The sequence below is a fragment of the Glycine soja genome, chromosome 2, assembly GCF_004193775.1.
Source record: "Glycine soja cultivar W05 chromosome 2, ASM419377v2, whole genome shotgun sequence".
NCBI lineage: Eukaryota > Viridiplantae > Streptophyta > Magnoliopsida > Fabales > Fabaceae > Glycine > Glycine soja.
Genome location: NC_041003.1, coordinates 42,824,015 through 42,844,884, shown reverse-complemented (window position 1 = coordinate 42,844,884; position 20,870 = coordinate 42,824,015). Strand labels below are relative to the sequence as shown.

The 20,870-nt window shown below is 34.0% G+C and overlaps 2 protein-coding genes across 2 annotated transcripts; one reads left to right on the top strand and one right to left on the bottom strand.

Annotated features, from left to right (window-relative positions):
• Positions 1-3,881: 3,881 nt before the first annotated feature.
• LOC114395910 (glycerol-3-phosphate dehydrogenase [NAD(+)] 2, chloroplastic-like) lies at positions 3,882-7,669 on the bottom strand. Its single transcript, XM_028357783.1, has 9 exons — positions 7,281-7,669; positions 6,749-6,885; positions 6,521-6,626; positions 5,746-5,947; positions 5,554-5,641; positions 5,170-5,317; positions 4,589-4,738; positions 4,351-4,500; positions 3,882-4,271 (listed from the first exon to the last, which is right to left on the bottom strand). The coding sequence occupies exons 1-9, from the start codon at positions 7,581-7,583 to the stop codon at positions 4,257-4,259; spliced, it is 1,299 nt and encodes a 432-aa protein (XP_028213584.1). The 5' UTR covers positions 7,584-7,669; the 3' UTR covers positions 3,882-4,256.
• Positions 7,670-11,755: 4,086 nt separating this feature from the next.
• Positions 11,756-20,029, top strand: LOC114371750 (serine/threonine-protein phosphatase 7 long form homolog). Its single transcript, XM_028329096.1, has 4 exons — positions 11,756-11,919; positions 13,004-13,853; positions 13,938-14,002; positions 19,986-20,029. Exons 2-4 carry the CDS (start codon positions 13,009-13,011, stop codon positions 20,027-20,029), a joined length of 954 nt encoding a protein of 317 aa, XP_028184897.1. The 5' UTR covers positions 11,756-11,919; positions 13,004-13,008.
• The last annotated feature ends 841 nt before the right edge of the window (positions 20,030-20,870 follow it).

Genomic DNA, 20,870 nt, shown 5'->3' with positions numbered 1-20,870 from the left:
ATGAGTAATGGTAAGGCGGTGGGGCCAGACAACATACCTATTGAAGTGTGGAAAACTCTTGGAGATAGAGGTCTTGAGTGGCTCACCGAACTCTTTAACGAAATTATGAGGTCAAAACGCATGCCGGAGGAATGGAGGAGAAGCACGTTAGTGCCAATCTATAAGAACAAGGGGGATATACAAAATTGTGCAAATTATAGGGGAATCAAGCTCATGAGTCATACCATGAAATTATGGGAAAGAGTGATCGAACGGAGATTAAGAAAGGAGACTCAAGTTACTGAGAATCAATTTGGTTTCATGCCGGGAAGGTCGACCATGGAAGCGATTTATTTATTACGGCGGGTGATGGAGCAATATCGCATGGCCCAACAAGACTTGCACTTGATTTTTATTGACTTGGAGAAAGCGTATGATAGAGTGCCTAGAGAGATTTTGTGGAAAGCTCTAGAGAAGAAAGGGGTTAGGGTTGCATATATTCGAGCTATCCAAGATATGTATGATAGGGTATCGACTAGTGTTAAGACACAGGGTGGAGAGTCAGACGATTTTCCCATCACAATTGGTTTACATCAAGGGTCAACCCTTAGCCCCTACCTTTTTACCTTAATTCTGGATGTCCTCACGGAACAAATCCAAGAGATAGCGCCGAGATGCATGCTTTTTGCAGATGACATAGTCCTCCTTGGAGAGTCGAGGGAGGAGTTGAATGAGAGGTTGGAAACTTGGAGACGAGCTCTAGAAACACATGGCTTTCGCCTAAGCAGAAGCAAATCGGAGTATATGGAATGTAAGTTCAACAAAAGAATGAGGGTTTCTAACTCAGAGGTGAAAATAGGAGACCATATTATCCCTCAAGTCACACGGTTTAAATATCTTGGGTCTGTAATACAGAATGATGGGGAAATTGAAGGGGATGTGAATCATCGCATTCAAGCAGGATGGATGAAATGGAGAAAAGCATCGGGGGTGTTATGTGATGCAAAGGTACCGATCAAGCTAAAGGGAAAGTTTTATCGGACTGCGGTAAGATCGGCGATTTTGTACGGAACAGAATGTTGGGCGGTCAAGAGCCAACATGAGAATAAAGTAGGTGTAGCGGAGATGAGGATGTTGCGGTGGATGTGTGGTAAGACTCGACAGGATAAAATCAGAAACGAAGCTATTAGAGAGAGGGTTGGAGTAGCGCCTATTGTAGAGAAGATGGTGGAAAATAGACTTAGGTGGTTTGGACATGTAGAGAGAAGACCGGTAGACTCTGTAGTGAGGAGAGTAGACCAGATGGAGAGAAGACAAACTATTCGAGGCAGAGGAAGACCCAAAAAGACTATAAGAGAGGTTATCAAAAAGGATCTCGAATTTAATGATTTGGATAGAAGTATGGTACTTGATAGAACATTATGGCGGAAGTTGATCCATGTAGCCGACCCCACCTAGTGGGATAAGGCGTTGTTGTTGTTGTTGTAATATTTGTTCTTCTCTTCTTCAACCAATTAATGTGATCAATGACGAATTTTATAAGTTACAATGATATATATGTATCATTTTTGTTTACTTTGTGTAATTGGTGTAAAATATTAACTACATCGATAATTAATATATCTGTCTAGATATATGACTAATCACTTTTAATAAAATTTATTTTCTTAATTATATTTTTTTAACTTAAACTTTATATCAAACTTAAGGGATCCAATTTCACTTATAACAATAATATGTTGATACGATATGTGCAATTAATTATGACATGTCTATATTGCACAAATTAAACAAAAAACAATTTAAAATATATATGTGTATATCTTGGAAGGATCGACAATTAATCCATGTCCACAATCTTGATTAAGAGGAACCTTGATTCTATATGACTGTTACCTCAATTCAAAATGGGGAGCAAAGAAATGAAGGAGAGTTTCCCTCTATTAAATTGATGGCTAAGATTTCTCATACAATGTGTCTCACAAAATTATGTAATAGGATAATAATTTTGTTTGGGACTTTGGACACCAAGAGTCCAACCCATCAATTCATCATAGTCTCATTTTATAAAATTACAATGATATGTATTTATATTTTTGTTGTCTTTGTGTAGTTGGTCTGAAATATTAACTACATCGATAATTAACATATCTGTCCAAACATTTGATTAGTCATTTTTAATGAAATTTATTTTCTTAATTATATTTTTTTATTTACAAGACTTTTGGTATCAAACTTAAGGGATCCAATTTCACTTATGACAATAACATATATGACATGTTTATATAACACAAATTAATAAAAAAAACAAATATATATATATATATATATATATATATATATATATATATATATATATATATATATCTTGGAAGGACCATTAATCCATGTCCACAATCTTGATTCAGAGGAACCTTGATTGTATATGATTGTTACCTCAATTCAAAATGGGGAGCAAAGAAATGCAGAGTTTCCTCTATTAATTTGATGGCTAAGATTTCTCAAATGTGTGCCTCACAAAATTATGTAATAGGATAATAATTTTAATTTGTTTGGAACTTTGGACACCAAGTAAGAGTCCAACCCATCAATACATCATAGTCTCACTTGTTATATATATATATATATAGTTAACCAGTAAGGTAATCAACTGGAAATATCCATGTGACCTTGTTGCCCAATACTAAGAAAGACCTTGGAAAATTCTTTTCTGCTTTTGAGTCCTATCTCTTTCCGCTGCATGCCAATAATCGTGTAGGAATGAAGTGTACTGTAAACCAATCTACAATTAATTCTAATATTGCAGTGGACACAAGGATAAGGTCTAATGTATTGTGTAAAGTGGTTACCCAGTGAACAAGGCAATGTTATATACTCATAACTAGTTACATAAGGAGCAAGGCAAATATACCCCCTTAATCCTTAACTATTAGTAACTCATACAAGAAATTAATGCATTGATGACAAATTTTGTTACTATTTTTGTTTTACTATTTTTGTCTACAAAATAGTAACAGAATATTATTCAACCAATCTCAATCTCAATCATATAAACTTTGTCTACAAAATATTTTAAAATGTTAGTATTTTAAATTAGAAAAGATTTGTATTGCTGCAAGTGCTATAATTTAAAAGTCGGTCATTGTCAATCAAATATTATTCAACGATGTCTATCCACAACATTTTGAACAGAACCATGGACTTGGCCGCTTGAATAATCATTGCGACAAAATAGTGTATACTGTATAGAATTCAAAAAAGAGAGAAGTTTCTTTTATCATTGGCATGTGAAAAGCAAAAAACAATTAGCAATAAGATGTGCTCTAGGTCCAAAATTAAATGGTCTAAGAAATATATAGGATAGAATTAAATATGTAATTTATAAATTATAATTTTATTTTATTTGTGTTTGAATATTATGATAATTATTATGCATTGATTGACATTTTTAAAGACTACATAAGTATACTCATGTTCACCTATTATCATCAATGATTCAGCCAAAAAAAACCTATTATCATCAATGAATCTAATATTTGAGTTTTACCTATTTTCTTTAGTCATTTATAGCTTTAGCAGTAATCTTTAGGTTATTTGAAGTATATAGACAATTGCTATCTATCAACAACACACTCTTTATACATTCTTTATAATTCATTAAAATTTATTAAAAACTGCAAAATCACTAATAGAACTCAATAAGAAATAAGACCCCAAAAAAAATTTCTAATATGTTAAAAAAAATGTGTTGAAGCATAAAGCTACCAATAAGATAGTCTACCGGTTGGAGAAATTATTGAATTATCGAATGTTATGCAGATATCGCTCATAATATAGATGATACAAGTATATATGTTTTTGCTACATACAAAGTTTAGATTAGAGAATAGCTTCCCTTCATGTAAAGTCAAGAAAAAATCACCAACTTTGGCAACGATGCTAGATTTTTTAACGTCATTAGTTCTCATATAAACCAAAACATTCATATTAAAGAGCACAGATGCCAGGTATTTGCACAAACAAATGGCATTCATTAGAATGATGTACATTTGTGACTCCAGGTAAAGAAGTTTATATTGACGTGAGATTATGCATTTGCCTAGAATCTACACATTTTTCAAATTCTATTAACTGTATGGGGCAACCCCAACTGTGCAAAATTTTGCTCACCAAGCCTTCAGCACTATAAGCACAATGGTGAAAAGAATAGAGTACCCGAATGTCTTACAAGCAGCAGTTAAAAAGCAGCTAGTAAATAAGGGATGTGCTGGTAGGTTTCATACTTCTTCAACCTATCATGAGAAATTGTCATCAATCAAATTCATAAACTCGATATAACACCAATATAGTTCTTAGGAGGGTCAGAATAACCTGAGGGAGGCTCATTAACTCAAAAACAGCTTTCTTAGGGGTAAGTTCATTGTCGATAATACGAGCAACTGCTGTCAAGACTGGCAGCTTTACATTATATTTCTGCGCCAAAGCAATCACAGCCCCGGCGGTGGAGACACCTTCTGCTACCTGCACAGAAGGTATAAACACTTCAGTAACTCTGCCACTTGCGAGAATTTCAGGAATGATCAGGCACACTTGGAAACTTTTTAGATACCTGATTCATGGAACTAAGTATGTTCTCAAGCTTCTCGCCTGATCCTAGTCGCACACCAACTGTTCTGTTTCTTGAAAGATTCACGAAACATGTAAGCATTATGTCTCCAGTTCCTGACAGCCCTGTTATAGTAGTCGGCTTTGCACCCATCTTCAAAAGATAATTGGGGGAAAGAGAAACAAGATAGGCAGAATACACTTTATATGTTAAATGGAGCCACTAATAGAAAGTGAATGTGCATGTGTACACCAATAGAGGGTGTCTACTATTATGTATTAAAGTAAAATAAACATATACAGCATCATCAAAACCAAGACCTCCAACCATTGAAATAGCTATAAAGCATCAGAACTCTATTCTTCATATTGTGTTAGTCATTATATGAATATTCTATGCATTCTGCAAATTAGATTTTGCATACAGCATAGCACCTACAGTTAGTCAGATTGTTGATAGTAGACAGCCATTCAAGAGGAAACTGATTTAGTCCTCAATGGAATGATTACTCAGAATAGGAAAAGGAAGGGGACAGTGTCTAGCATTGCAAAGAATTCTAACAATTGATTTAAGAGTTCAATTACCTTTGTTGCAAGCCACCGTATCTCTGAACAGCCTTGCGAGACAAGAGCAGCCATTGAGTTGTTACCAAGATTCATACCTTCTACTATCCCAGCTGCTATTGCAAGCACGTTCTTGAGTGCACCTGCTATTTCAACTCCTGTAACATCACTGGAGTTATCAGAGATTACAAGCTGAACATCTGCATCAATATCTGTACACATTCAACATACCATACATAAAACAGAAACAGAAGCCAGGGTACAATAAAAATAAGTGAGAAGGAGTAAGCTAGCCAGAAAGACACACTAGTTCAGAAGGGTGAATAGAAATCCAGACAGAAATGCAAGCAAATCGTTTACATATGAAATTCAATTTCATGTATGAATCCACAGATGGTCATCTACCTTGATGTGCTGATTCTTAAATGACTTGAAGCAAGTAGTTGCTGAACAGTATTAGCCAATTTTTTGTCTTTTGATGCCACCACCATTGCTGTTATTAGAAAATGGAACCAAAAGACAAAATTGACTAACTTTCATCATAGATATATTTAATGGAACAAAAACCACGCGTGCATGTAGCAACATCATTGTCACCTGTGGGTAGCTTATCCATCAATTCCAGAGCAAAAGAAGGCCCTGATAGTGCAACAAAAGGCTGGCGAGGATTCCGTAGTGCATGAGGAATAATTTGAGCCATCATCCTCAGAGTATTCAACTCTAGGCCTTTACTGAGAGATATGAATGGCAACCCTGGATCAACATACTCGGCAACACTCTCGAGAAAAGATGCGCTGAACTGCAATGACAGAAACAAAGATCCAGATTTCAGACAATCACATCTTTCACAAATGTCAGAAGCCTGGATTCATCATATGTTTTTTATTTGACTGCAAAGAGTCAAACTTAGTGAAGCATCAATTATTACTACCACTACTACTATTACGGGCTTATGGCCTTTCTAGAATAAACTTCTCCCATAAACACTTATAAGAGAACAAAATAACATGGTAAAATGCATTAAACTTCTCCCATAAGTTAAAATCAACTCATGCAGTTTAACTTTTATAAAAACTCTTTCATCTAGCTCCAGAAACCGAGAGACATAAGTTGATTTTAACTTATCAAAGAAGCTTGATTCATTTTGTTTTTTTAATTTTATTTTCTTCTATAAGCACTTATAGAGAAGGTTATTCAAACAGGGCCAACATAAGTTGATTTTTAACTTATGAAAGAAGTTTGATTCATTTTCTTTCTTATTTTCTTCTATAAATATTTTAGAGAAATTTATTCAAATAGAACCTACTTAGTACTTACTACTACTACTAATACTGAATGATTGAAGTAAAACATAAACAACGAATTCAATGACCTGAACAGGCACTGCATGGAGGCAGTAATCAGCACCAAGCAAAGCAGACTTGGCATCCATTGTTGCAACTACATTTTCCGGCAGCCTATGATCCGGGAAGTACTTACTGTCCAACAAAAAACACAAAACAGTCACCTAAAACATAAAGCAAAAACGAAATTAGACGATCAAATTCACAACTCACATGTTGCAGATTATGAGCATAGAGACAAAATGGTTAGCACTTACCAATTACAGTGCCTCTCATTGATAGACAAGCAAACTTGAGGGTCCCGAACAAGCATGATCACCTCTAACTCAGCCTTCCTATTTGCCACATGGGCAGCCATTGCCGTCCCAAATGACCCTCCTCCAAGTACAACCACCTTTTCTCAACCAAAAAAAAAGAAAGAAAAAAAGAATCTATCAGTAGTGTACCACACAACACACAAAAAAAGAAACCAACCAAACACTATCAACATTATATCAAAATTCATAAACACCATGTCACATTACAAAGATTCATATTTTCACTATTTTTTCAAATTTAACTATAGCTATAATTATAATGACTCTAACCGACAGTGTCTCCTAACAGGATTTTTTTTATCTGTGGCAATCGAACACACTGTCATGAACGCACAGTGTTTAACTACCTGAGTTAGACTTCCTTGACGAACTGGATTGTTTCTAAAGAAATATATACGTTACACCAAAAAAGTGAGTGTGAAATTTTCTTCTTTTTTTAAAATTATAATTATAATTTGAAATAAAGTGTGACCTTATTTGTGCGTTGGAGGACGTCGGTGTTGGCCTTGGAGCGCCAAGACCTGGACCAGCGTACGATCTTCTCCCAGGCGACCCGAACGATTCTCCGGCGGTCTCGGGTCGGGTCAGGGTCGGAGTCGGTTCCCGGGTCCGGGTCTTGAGGAAGAGAAGGAGAAGCATTTGCGAAACAAGGAGTATACGTACTGCGAAAGGTGAGAGAGATGGGTTTTGAGGGGAAAGTGTGAAACTTGGTGGGAGGGAGATTAGTGCTGTGAGGCTTTGAAGAAAAGAATGGCGCTTCTGACAATGCAGCCATTGTTAAAATTTGAGAAGCTGACACAGAGAAACAGAGATTTGGGTGTCTTGTGTAAGAAAAAATGCCACGCTTGTTTTATCCCTCAGAATTCCCAAAGGATAGGATAAAATGAACTACAATCATTTTTTTTAGTTGACTTAATAAAATTCGGCAAGCTAGCATTCAAATGCTGATTTAAATATTTGACGTAAAATATGATATTAATATAATTTTATGTAAAAATAATTTAAATTTTTTTTTTTTAATTTATTATATTTTTGTAGTGTTATGTATTATCTTTTAAAATATAATATATAAGATTAAATTTTATTTTTACATAAACTAAATATATAATATAAATTTATCTTTAATATATATTTTTATATAAATTATAATTTCATAAAATCACAATATTTTATTATCTTTTCAATATTTATATATGTAATTTAATGATAATATTTTTTATCTATATTAAGATATTTTTTATTTATTATAATATTACATTTTTATTTTTATTTAACTTTATTTGATCAGGTATAATTTTTTTAAAAGAATTAAATTATATAATAAAGATACATAATTAAATAAAATGATAATATTTTTTATCTTTTAAAATATTTATGCATATAATTTATTGATATTATTTTTTTATCTATATTATAATAAATAACATGAATATCTCAATATAGGTAAAAAAAATATTACCACTAAATCATAAGTATTATTTAAAAATATAAATATAATATAAAAATAAAAATAAAATTTATAAAAATATATATTTTAATTTATGTGAAAATAAAATTGAATCTTATATATTATATTTTAAAAGATAATATATAAGATTATAAAAATTTAATAAATTAAAAAAAATAAAATTTAAGTTTTAAACTATTTTCACATAAAACTTATATTAATATTATGTTTTGCACCAAATACTTAAATGAGCATTTAGATGTAGTGGTAAAAAAAATATTTTTTACTTTTAGGATCATGGTTCTAGTCCTTCCTAAAATATTTTTTTAAGTTTTATTTTTAAAAAAACATCTAGTCAACTTTCTAGTCTAGTCAATGTTTTCAAGATAATGTATTTTTAAATATAGGAAGACTCAAATAATAAATTAAAAAATAGGAAAACCGATTTAGTGTAATAGGTAAAATAGAAAAATAAATTTTACAATTAAGTCTTTAAAATTCTTTGAATAAATAAATCCTAATTCTGCATAGTAATTAGCTTTTATAATTTGGCATTTGTCAAAAGAAATATCTTTATAATTTGGTCATATGAATTGGACTCGATCCTCATACAACAAATAAAAAATCTTTTAAATAAATGGATAAATAAAAATTAGATAACTCAGAACAAGATTATCAAACTCAAGAATTTACATATACTCGTGAGAGTTCCATATACTCAACTCGTAGATTCGTAAGAGTCTACTTCATATAAAAATAATAACAAAATATTTATAAATAACATACTAATTAAACATTTCAACAATATAATAAAGCAAAACAATAAATCATAAAGTTCAGAATATTTAAATAATCAAATCTAATAATAATACATTACTACTAGATAATAACTTGTAGAGGTTATAATAATGCTAGATCATTCTCATCGAGGGTTTGATATTATTAAAGGTGAGAATTTTGTATTTGAGAATAACACGCTAAATGAAGGTATGTTGAATGTTAAACAGACACAAAATAATAAAAAAATGACTTACATTAGGGTCTAATTTTTTTAACTTGTTAACTTGTTGACTCGGTAGTAAACTCGAGAGTCTACCGAATTTACTTAGAGTTTATAGAGTTTACCTAGAGTCTACTAAAAAAGAGTTTACTCAAGGGTCAACTCGCAGGGGAGAAGTGGACTCGTAAATTCGTAAAAATTAGCTAGTTAACTCGAGAGTTTGATAACCATGACTGAAAATGTCCTTATTTATTTAATTTTTTAGTGTCTATCAAACACAAAGGTTTTTATATATTTTTTTTCTGAATTACAAAGGTTTTTATATTAGTTCTTTTCCAACTCCATATTATCTTTGTGCGGAAACATGTGTTTTTCTCTAACTTGATACTATATTTATCTATCAAATAGAAAGATTTTTTTTACCTTATTTATCTATCAAACATAAAGGTTAAATGGTTCAAGAAAGTCATGGAGGAGGAGGAAGCAAATCGCATCCACGGCGACCACAAAATTTTGGCACATTGGCAAGGGTTTTTGGCCCTATTTTGTTATTGTTTTTGTTTAGCGTCGGCTTTTATTATTACCTTGTGTTTGGATATATATTTTTAACAAAGTAATTCATTTTAAATGGAATATTGAATATCTGTCATTTTAAATTTAGTATTTGGATAATAATTTAAAAAAAAATTGAATATTTATCATTTTAACAGGGAATTTTAATCTTTGTTAAAAATGAGAATTTGAAATTCCACTTAAAAAAGGTGGAATTTTTAAAATTACTCATTTGTGAAGAGAAGAGTGTCTCAAACTCGATACTGTTTTTCTCTTGTATGTGTATTTTCTTCCCTATCCCTCCCAATTGCTCATCTGTTGCTATTTTTCTTCAGCGAACCTTCCTCACTGGAATCCCAACCTGTCAATGATCATCTTTGCCAAAGCCCCAACCTGTCGATGATCATTTCCATACTCTCCACCATGGAATCCAAATCGACGACATAAAGAGTTGAATCAAACCATCGATAAAGAGAGAAAATTACTAGCTAACCTCCGTTTATCATCTTCCTAAGCTTAAAGATCACCACCACCAACCAGAAATCACTATGGTGAAGTTTTTTGTAATACAATGGTGCTAGTGCAACACTGCAACTGCAACAATGCTCAGTGTTTGAGTGTGCTGTGTTGCAGAGAGAAAGTGAGGAGAGAGAAAAAAGTTTATTTAAAATCCGTAATTAATAACAAATTTAAATTTATGTGAAAATAGGTTCAAAACTAAAATAATCCAAATAAGTTATTTTGTAATTGAATGAAATTTAATTGCTTACAATTGAATTACTAGCATTTCTATTTTTTGACATTTTGAAAATTTTCTATCCAAACACATAATTAGAGTTAACGGACGCAAATGATTGTTTCTTGTGCTCAGAAGAGTTTGGAAAGTTTGTGGCAGTTCTTTGAGCCCTACAATTATATTTTAAAATTTAAATTAAAAATTGCAGGTTATTAGTGAACCTTGCTTCGGACCAAAAAATGAATACATTATAATTTTATGAGAACCAAAAATTTTGTAAACTAAATATGAACATTACTTATTTTATATGGACAAAAAATATATTTTATCTTAAAAGAAAAGAAAATATTTTTTTAAAAAAAATTCTTTGAATAATTTGAATCCTCAATCCGAAGAGTAATTGTCTTTATGATTTGGCCATAAAAATTGAACTCGATCTCGATAAAAAAAAATTAAATAAACAGATAAATGAAATTTAAAGAACTGAGAATGATCTAATTTATTTAATTTTTTTTACCTTATTTATCTATCAAACACAAATATTTTTATATTAGTTCTTCTCCAACTCGATACTGTGTCCAACCTATGGCTAAATCACTAAGATTTTATTAACTACCCATAAGTTAAAAGTATTTTTTACACTTAGCTTCTTCGGCTTTACAACTGAATGTTATAAAATTTTCTTTTTCAAGAAAAATATTATCAAGTATTCTTCACACCACAAATCATTCTCAGGTTTCACCCTTTTTTACTTAGAAAAGGTTTAAGTAAGGCACACAAGACTAGAGACTAGTTCATCTTTCAAACAAGTAAACAAGTTATAGTTCAAGCCTTTTTACTCAAAGATTTACACGAGAAGGCAAATTTCCCACTTTAGGGTGCTTTTAGAAAGTATTTCCCAGAGTAGGGCTGTTCCTAAATAATTTCCCCAGGGGTGCAGTTTTTCTACGTAGCAGCCATGCATGGCGCCATTGGTGATGGCGCTTTCGACAGGGACGAGCCACGTGGCTGTGTCGCCACTGCAACTGGCGACAAAGGACTGCATATCGCAGCTCCTATTGGCGCGTCCAAGGGTGCATGGAAGCGCTGGTTTGACCAGCGACTTCAGCACCTGCAAGCTGCAGGCATAGGCTGCAACAGCACCTGCAGCTACTCAGATCATAGCTGGAAGGCGCCACTGGAGGTAGCGATTTGAATGAGAGGGAGGCGCCAGTGAGGCTTGCGTTTTCAGCTTCAGTGGTTTAAAAACCCAACTGCAGAGGGAGCTCACGCATCTTGTAAAATTTGTGTATTTGTGTGTTGAAGGTGGTTGCTTGTGTTGAGAAAGGTAGCTGGTGGTGCTGTTTAGTTTGTGTTCTTCCATTTTCCAAAAGCTTGTAAGTTATATATTCAATATATTTTATATGTTTTATTTAGGTAGATGTTTATATGCCAGATTATATTTTGATAAATAAATAGTTTTAGGTAGTATAAGATAAGAGAATAATTTTGTATAATTTAGTTTGAATTGTTAATGTTATATGGTAGATTAGATTTAGGTTTATATGACAAATTAGGAATAGTTTTACATACTCTAAGTTATTAATTTTATATGGTAGATTAGGAATAGTTTAAATTTTGATATGATAGATTAAGTTTAGTTGAAATTTTTTGTAAAATAGATTAGAAATAATTTGAAGTAGCATAACTTATTAATTTTAGATTAGCTTTAGTTTAAATGTTGTATATGGTAGATTACATTTAATTTAAATATTTAATATCATAGATTAAGAAAAATTGTATGTACTGAAAATTATTAATTTTAAATTAGGTTAGAATGAAATATTTTATATTACCTTAGTTTTAGTAATTATTAGACAAAAAATGTTATGTTTAAATTATAATAGTTTTTTCGTATTTAAAATTATTGATTTTGTATATTAAATTATATTACTCGTAATTATTTAAAGTCATTAATTTTGTATATGGTAAATTATTCATAGATTAAGAATAATTTTATGTAGTGTAAATTATTAATTTTAGGTTAGAATTTAATTTTTTGTATTACTTTTGTTTTAGTTTTTATTTTTTATATTACGTTAGTTTATAGTCGAAAATTTAATTATTAATTTTGTATATATATTATTTTAATTTTTAGTCGAAAATATAAATATTATTTTATATATTGAAATTTATATTTGTATGTAATTTAATTTATTTATAGAATATATATGAATTAGGTTATTTGTATAATATATTTTGTTATTGAAATTAGAAAAATATAATTTATTATTTATGTAAAATTGTCTTTGGATGTGATTTAATTTATTTTGTATAATACATTTAAATTTCCGTGATTGTATGATACATTTAAATTTCTCTTATTTTAATTAAGTTTTTCGTAAATATACTTAATTTGTGTATGTATAATTAACGTATAAATTTTATTGTCAATGAATTGTTTTATATTTTATTTTGTAGAATCAATGGCATCTTCGTCGTCATGCTCATCGAGCATACAAACTAGGTCTGGTCCAGTTGATGGTGACGTCTTGTGGATGCAACCCAAGCATGTTTCGGAACATGTTTGGAATGGGGAACCAGATAGAAAATTACATATCAGACGAGCAGTGCCGACATATCAAGGTGAAGAACAAATACCAGAGGAAATTGTTCCTCTACTTCGGCAATGTGGGTTTTATTGGATCATGAAGATGGGATACCTAAAGATAAATGCGGCCTTAATTAGTGCGTTCATTGAAAGATGGAGGCCCGAAACCCACACGTTTCACCTGAGATGCGGAGAGGCTACCATTACTCTCCAAGACGTGTCTATTTTATTAGGTCTGCGTACTGACGGGACACCATTAATTGGTTCGACAAATCTTGATTGGGCCGATTTGTGTGAAGAATTATTAGGAGTCAGACCACAGGAAGGCGAAATTGACGGCAGTGTGGTCAAATTAAGTTGGCTGGCTCACCATTTTTCTCACATAAATATTGATGAGGGTAACGTTGAACAATTACAAAGGTTTACCCGTGCGTGGATTCTTCGATTCATAGGAGGTGTCCTCTTTGTTAACAAAAGTAGTAGCAGAGTTTCCTTAAGGTACCTACAATTTTTACGTGACTTTGAACAGTGCAGCACGTATGCGTGGGGACCTGCCGTGCTTGCGTATTTATATAGAGAGATGTGCAGCGCCACCGATTACAAAGTTAAATCAATCGGAGGTATGTGCATCTTAATCCAGATGTGGGCATGGGAACGATGCACCACTTTAGCTCCAAAAAGGACACCTCCCGTCATAGAAAATAAACCACTTGGACACAGGTTTGTCGTTAAAAAAATTACATTTGAATTTAAAATATTTAATGATGGAACATGTTGACAATGATGATTTCATTTTTATTGTAGGTGGCTGCGACGTGGAAATCAGCATATCGGCAATGATGATCTTAGAGTTTTCCGTCGCAAATTGGATCTAATGAAACGACATGAGGTAAGAAGATCGTAATGTAATGGTTAAATTATATTTTAATATGTTATGTTAGACTGAAAATTGACAAGTGTGTTGTTATATGCAGTTTCTCTGGGAGCCATACACACCAAATGTGATGGCAGCGTTGCCTCCAATTTGTGTGGTTGGAAGTGTAGCCTGGTTCGCGGTGGTGCCACTGATTTGTTTTCATGTTGTTGAGTGGCACCAACCGGATAGGGTTTTACGACAATATGGATTGCAACAACCTATTCCCAGGTGTCCTTCGCAACCGCAGAATCTCCATGGCATAACGCTCAAAGGCAAACAAGATGAGAATTGGTTCCACCTGTTGGCCCCAATCATTAGTCAGTGGAACAATGCAGCTCAGTTTAGGGTCGACGTTTATCCTCGACAGGAGGGCCTACTGGGTTTTAACTCGGACTACATGGTGTGGTATAGGCGTAAAACAAAGATGTTTGTCGACCCAAACAATGCAAACACAGCTGCATTGGTATTTATCTTTTTTCAATGTTTAACTTCTAATTATTTTCTTAAGCGTGAGCATTAATTTGTTGACGCTAATAATTGCAGGGTGAAGTTGTCGAGACTTTGCAATATATGGTGTCACCACAAGGGAGGAACACATGGACAGTTGATGATCTCGTGCCTTACGTGGATAAGTTGGCGATTATATCAGAAGAGCAAGAGAGAGTCACTGAGCCAGTGTCGCATGGTCCAGCATCTGAGCGTGAATTCCCAGCACCAGAGTTTAACATTCTTCAGTCAAGTGTTGAAACTCGGGGCTTAGGTAGACGAAGGGAGCCTGTTGAAGCGGAGCAATATTCCCAACAAATGATGGAGCGTGGTCATGGAATGTATTACACGCCAACAACATTTTCCGAATATCCTTCACAGATGTATCAGTATCCTTTTGAAGGTCATCACACTGATACTTCTGCGAGCGAACATTCGTTCAGTGGTGTTGCGGAAACACAAGCTCATTTTTCATGGCCCACTATGACTCCTTCGCAACAACACGATGCCCCCATGGCAACACCTAACGCCCCATTTGCTCCGCAATGGAATGTACCCGGATCAATACCTGATATGGGTGACTTATTAGGTGTTGATTTGCGTCAGGAATTTTCTGCTGAGGCTGAGCAAGCAGAAACGGGGAGACAACGCGGCAGAAGAAATCCTGATCGTCAAGCGCGAAGATGGGATCGACCATGTGGCACATCATCACGACATCGCGGACACCATAATGACTGATTTTTATGTCTCTGTGTAAATTTGTTGTTGTTTGTAAGACATTTGATTTTGGCAATTAATGTATCGCATGTCATTTATTATGCCTTACTAATGTATAGAGTTTATGTGGCGCATCAAAGTATAATAATAAACAAAGTATAAAAATAAAAGTAAAGTACACAAACGAAAAATAAGTTATTTATGTGGCGCATCAAAGTATAATAATAAACAAAGTATAAAAATAAAACTAAAGCACACAAACGAAATGGTTACTGTTTTGGATTAGGGGTTTATGGGTTAGGGTAAGGCCTTATGGGTTTTCATTAGGTGTTAGGGTTACGGTTAAGGTTTAGGGGTCTTCATTATGGGTTAGTGTTAGTGTTAGGGTTTTGGGGAAGGTTTAAGGCTTAGGGGTTAGGGGATTGGATTATGGGTTAGTGTTTTGGAGTAGGGTTAGGGTAAGATTTGGGGCTAAGGCTTAGGGGTTTTAGGGTTAGTGTGTTGGATGAGGGTTTATGGTTTTGGGCTAGGGTTAGGGTTTATGGTTAGGCCTTAGGGGTTAAAGGGTTAGTGTTTTGGATGAGGGTTTAGGGTTGTGGGTTAGTGCTAGGGGTTAGGGTTAGTGTTATGAGTTAGGGTTAGTGTTTAGGGTTAGGGTTAGGTTTATGAGTTAATTTTAGGGTTTATTAGTTATGGGTTAGGGTTAGTGTCATGAGTTAATTTTAGGGTTTATTTGTTAGGGTTAGGGTTAGTGTTATGAGTTAGGGTTAGTGTTTAGGGTTAGGGTTAGTGTTATGAGTTAGGGTTAGGTTTATGAGTTAATTTTAGGGTTTATGAGTTAGGGTTAGTGTTTAGGGTTAGGGTTAGGTTTATGAGTTAATTTTAGGGTTTATTAGTTAGGGTTAGTGTTTAGGGTTAGGGTTAGGTTTATGAGTTAATTTTAGGGTTTATAAGTTATGGTTAGTGTTTAGGGTTAGGGTTAGGTTTATGAGTTAATTTTAGGGTTTATTAGTTAGGGTTAGGTTTATGAGTTAATTTTAGGGTTTATTAGTTATGGTTAGTGTTTAGGGTTAGGGTTAGGTTTATGAGTTAATTTTAGGGTTTATTAGTTATGGGTTAGGGTTAGTGTCATGAGTTAATTTTAGGGTTTATTTGTTAGGGTTAGGGTTAGTGTTATGAGTTAATTTTAGTGTTTATGGTTAGGGTTAGTGTTATGTGTTAGGGTTAGGTTTATGAGTTAATTTTAGGGTTTATTAGTTAGGGTTAGTGTTTAGGGTTAGGGTTAGGTTTATGAGTTAATTTTAGGGTTTATTAGTTATGGGTTAGGGTTAGTGTCATGAGTTAATTTTAGGGTTTATTTGTTAGGGTTAGGGTTAGTGTTATGAGTTAATTTTAGTGTTATGTGTTAGGGTTATTGTTATGAGTTAATTTTAGTGTTTATGGTTAGGGTTAGTGTTATGTGTTAGGGTTAGTGTTTAGAGTTAGGGTTAGGGTTAATGTTATGAGTTAGGGTTAGGTTTATGAGTTAATTTTAGGGTTAGGGTTAGGGCTAGGCCTTGGGTGTTTTCATTAGGTGTTATGGTTAGGGGTGAAAGGGTTACTGTTTTGGATTAGGGGTTTTAGGGTTAAGGTATAGGGGTTTTGATTATGGGTTAGTGATAGTGTTAGGGTTTTGGGGGTAGGGTTAAGGCTTAGGATTGGATTAGGGGTTAGGGATGGAGTTAGGGTTTTTGGTTTATTGTTTTCGATTAGGGATTAAGGCTGGGGCTAAGCCTTAGGGGTTTAAGGGTTAGTGTTTTGGAGTAGGGGTTATGGATTTGGCGAGGGTTAGGGTTTTGGGTTAGGGCTTATTAGTTAGGTTAGAGTTTATAAGTTGGTTTTTGGACGTAGGGTTTATGAGTTAGGTTTAGGGGTTATGGGTAGTGTTATGAGTTAGGGTTAGGTTTATGGGTTAGGGGTTTAAGGGTTAGTGTGTTGGAGGAGGGTTTAGGGGTTTGGGGTATGGTTAGGGTTTTGTATTAGGTGTTAGGGTTAGCTTTTATGGTTAGGTTTTAGGGATTTGGGATTTTCCTTAGGGCTTGGGGTTAATGTTTATGGTTAGGGTGTAGGGTTAGGCCTTAGGCCTTAGGGGTTTAAGGGTTTATGTTTAGGCTTACTGGTTAGGGTTTAGGGTTAGATGTTTATGTTTAAGGTTAATGGTTAGTGGGTTAGGGTTAGGGGTTAGGGTTTAGGGTCAGTTGGTTATGTTTAGGGTTAGTGGTTAGGGTTTATGGTAAGTGGTTTAATGTTAGGCTTGGTGGTTAGGGTTTACGGTTAGTGGTTATGGTTTATGGTTAATGGTTAGTGTTTAGGTTTAGTGGTTTATGTTTAGGGTTGGTGGTTATGGTTTAACAAATTCATTGAAGCCCACAAATAACTAATGTACAAAAGGCAAAATGTTTTAAACTACCGAATTCATTGAACCCCAGAAATTCAATACATTGAACAGAACGTAAACAAATACAAGTCACTCGACTAACATACATAAATCAACGATTTGAACAACTCCCACGCTCAGATTGCATTGGACAACGACGTCTGTTATGCCCTTCGGCTCCACACCTACTGCATTTTGTTCGGTGCTCAGATGGTTCGACCCAATCCATCTCATTTCTTATCCTTGTTGATTTTGGCCGACCTTTCGCACGAACTGTAGTTGGGTCAAGGATAAGTGTCCATGCGTCATCAGAAGGAGGAATAGCCGCTTTATTCCCAAGAGGCCACCATTGTGCGGAGTAAGCTTTTAAGATGTGCTCATTTGTATAAACAACATCTATATATTGGTAGTAGTTCGTGCTCACGTAACCACAAGCTGCAATAATGTGTGAACATGGATAGTGAAGTGCAGAATACCTTCCGCATTGACAATGACGACCATTCAAGTTTACTGCCCACTTTTGTCCGCCACGTTGCGTTATAGGGTTGAAGCTCTCCTCTACTTCAAACCTTGTGGAGTTGATATCATACACGCGAACGATGTGCGTACAAGCTTGTTCTTGATTTTTCCTCAGTTCTTTAACAAGCTTTGAACAATATACTTGGCCTTCATTTAACTGTCTTTGCGCTTGGCGGCCACGCTCAACAAAGTACTTTCGACACCTACTGTACGTTGATTTGACCAATGCTGTTATGGGAATGTTGCGACAATCCTTCAAAACCTTATTGATACATTCTGAAAGGTTGGTTGTCATGTGGCCATATCGACGTCCTTCTCTATCATAAGCCATCGTCCATTTTTCCTTTGAAATTCGATCAATCCATGTGGCTATGGCTGGACTCAGTTCACGAAATTTTTCTAAATTTTGATCAAAAATGTGCTTGCAAGGAGTGTAGGCTGCATAAAAACAGTTGATGAATAACAATTTTAAGTATAAATGAAAGTAAAATAAATGTGACCAACAAATATGAAATCTTACCCAATTTCTTCAACATTTCTTTTTGTTTGGCATTATTGAATTTTCGATTGAAGTTGCTTGCTATGTGTCGCACGCAGTAGACATGATAACTGTGGGGAGGTTGCCAACCAAGTGCTTCGTTAGCGACAGCGGACTTTATACTGGCGTGTCGATCAAATATCAGACAAATACCATTTTGATCTGTGACGTGTTCACGCAAGTGTGCCAAAAACCATGACCACGCTGTCAACGTCTCACCTTCAACCACCGCGAATGCTAGAGGAAGGACACCACCATTTCCATCTTGTGATGTGGCCATTAAGAGGGTCCCACAGTATTTGCCGTACAAATGTGTGCTGTCAACTTGTATGATTGGCTTACAGTACTTGAAAGCTTCTTTACATTGCCCAAAAGTCCAAAAAACTCTATGAAACTGACGGTGTTTGCGACTAACCGTATTCCCAACGATAAAATCGTCATGTAGTACTTGAAAATATGATCCAGGAGAATGATTTTGCATGTGTCTTAGCCACGACGAAAGTTTCGCATATGACTCATCCCAATCGCCATATTCAATTGCAATGGCTTTCTGTTTCGCCAACCAAGCTTTTTTGTACGACACCTTGTACGCAAATTCACTGTTAATCCTCTCTTGAATCAAAGAAATTTTTATTGATGGGTTTTCTCTGATCATGTCTGTCAATAACATAACAAAATTTAAATGACAATTAACAATAAATGAACATAATATGAACATAAAATACGTACCTACTACACAAGTGGCAATTAAATCTGAATCAAGTTTCTCGTGATCTTGTGTCATGCTCATATTCAGACATGTGTGTGGTCCACCCCATTGTGTGACTTTCCACGTATCTGTTTTTTTAGATAAAATTGCCCTCATATAGAAAGGGCAAGGACACTCTGCATTTTTATTCAAGCAACAAACCACATACTTGTTTGATTTGCTTTCAACAACTTTGAAACTTTGATGCACCTTCATAACATATTGTTGACTGCATTTTTGACCGCATCTTTACTATCAAATTCCATGCCAACATATAATTCTTGGCCAACATTAAAGGTCGATGGCATCTCCAAACCGCAAATGTCCTCCTCATCAGGATAACTCCAGTTGATATTGTTATAATGTAAAGCATCATTCCAAAATGGATTTTCAATTCGTTGTGCACCTAACAGTTCAAAATAAAAAATCAAATCATACTTATTTAACATTAAATACAATTGTCATCAAATAATAAATGTATTGTCAAATTTTTTTACACAGCAAATTGTACCTTCTGCTGGGTGAACAATTCTTACTGGTTGAGGAATGTCGGTGACTTCATCGTCTGTTTCAGATATACCATCAACACTGTCATCTTCGTCTACAGACTCTTCAACGTATGAGTTAGACACAAGATAATCATCATCATCATGATCATCATCGTCTTCGTCAATATGTAAATTGCTCATATTTGTTGCCGGTTGTGTCTCATCATTAGATAAATAATTTCCACATGATGTAAGCGAATTTGCAGAATGAAACATTGAACCACCAGCGACATCCTTTTCTATGTACAATTCCAGAACTGACATTTGGTCTTGTTTAAAACTTTCCAACATCGTTTCAACGTCTTCGTCATCACAAATTTGCAAGGCAATATATTTTCCTGACACTAAAAATCTACAGCTGATAGCAGAAATAATTTCATTATTTTGTAACTTTACCTTATCTCCAATTTTTTTCTTCAAAGCATTGAAACTAATTCCACGTTTAATCTGAATCGCTTTTTTACTTCCTTCAAATATTACACCATCATTATCTTCATATACCCTTCCATTGAAATACAACACTGTTATAACCGAATTCATCCTGTACCTACAAAAAAAATATTTTAACACATCAAATAAATTACAAGATAGTCATTTTTAACACAAAAACACCAGATTTCTCTTTTAAAGTGTAATCCCAAAAGATCTCTTTATTGGAACTTTACATTCAATTTCTCTTTTAAAAATTTTTAATTAACTTCAAATTAATTTCATGAGACACACTTAAAAAAAATGAACAATTTCAAGATAGTCATTTTTAACACAAAATTAAATAATTCATCAACGAAGTTAGTATTATAAATAATTAATCTTAACATTAATAGCTTTAAAATGGAAAAAGCTAATTAC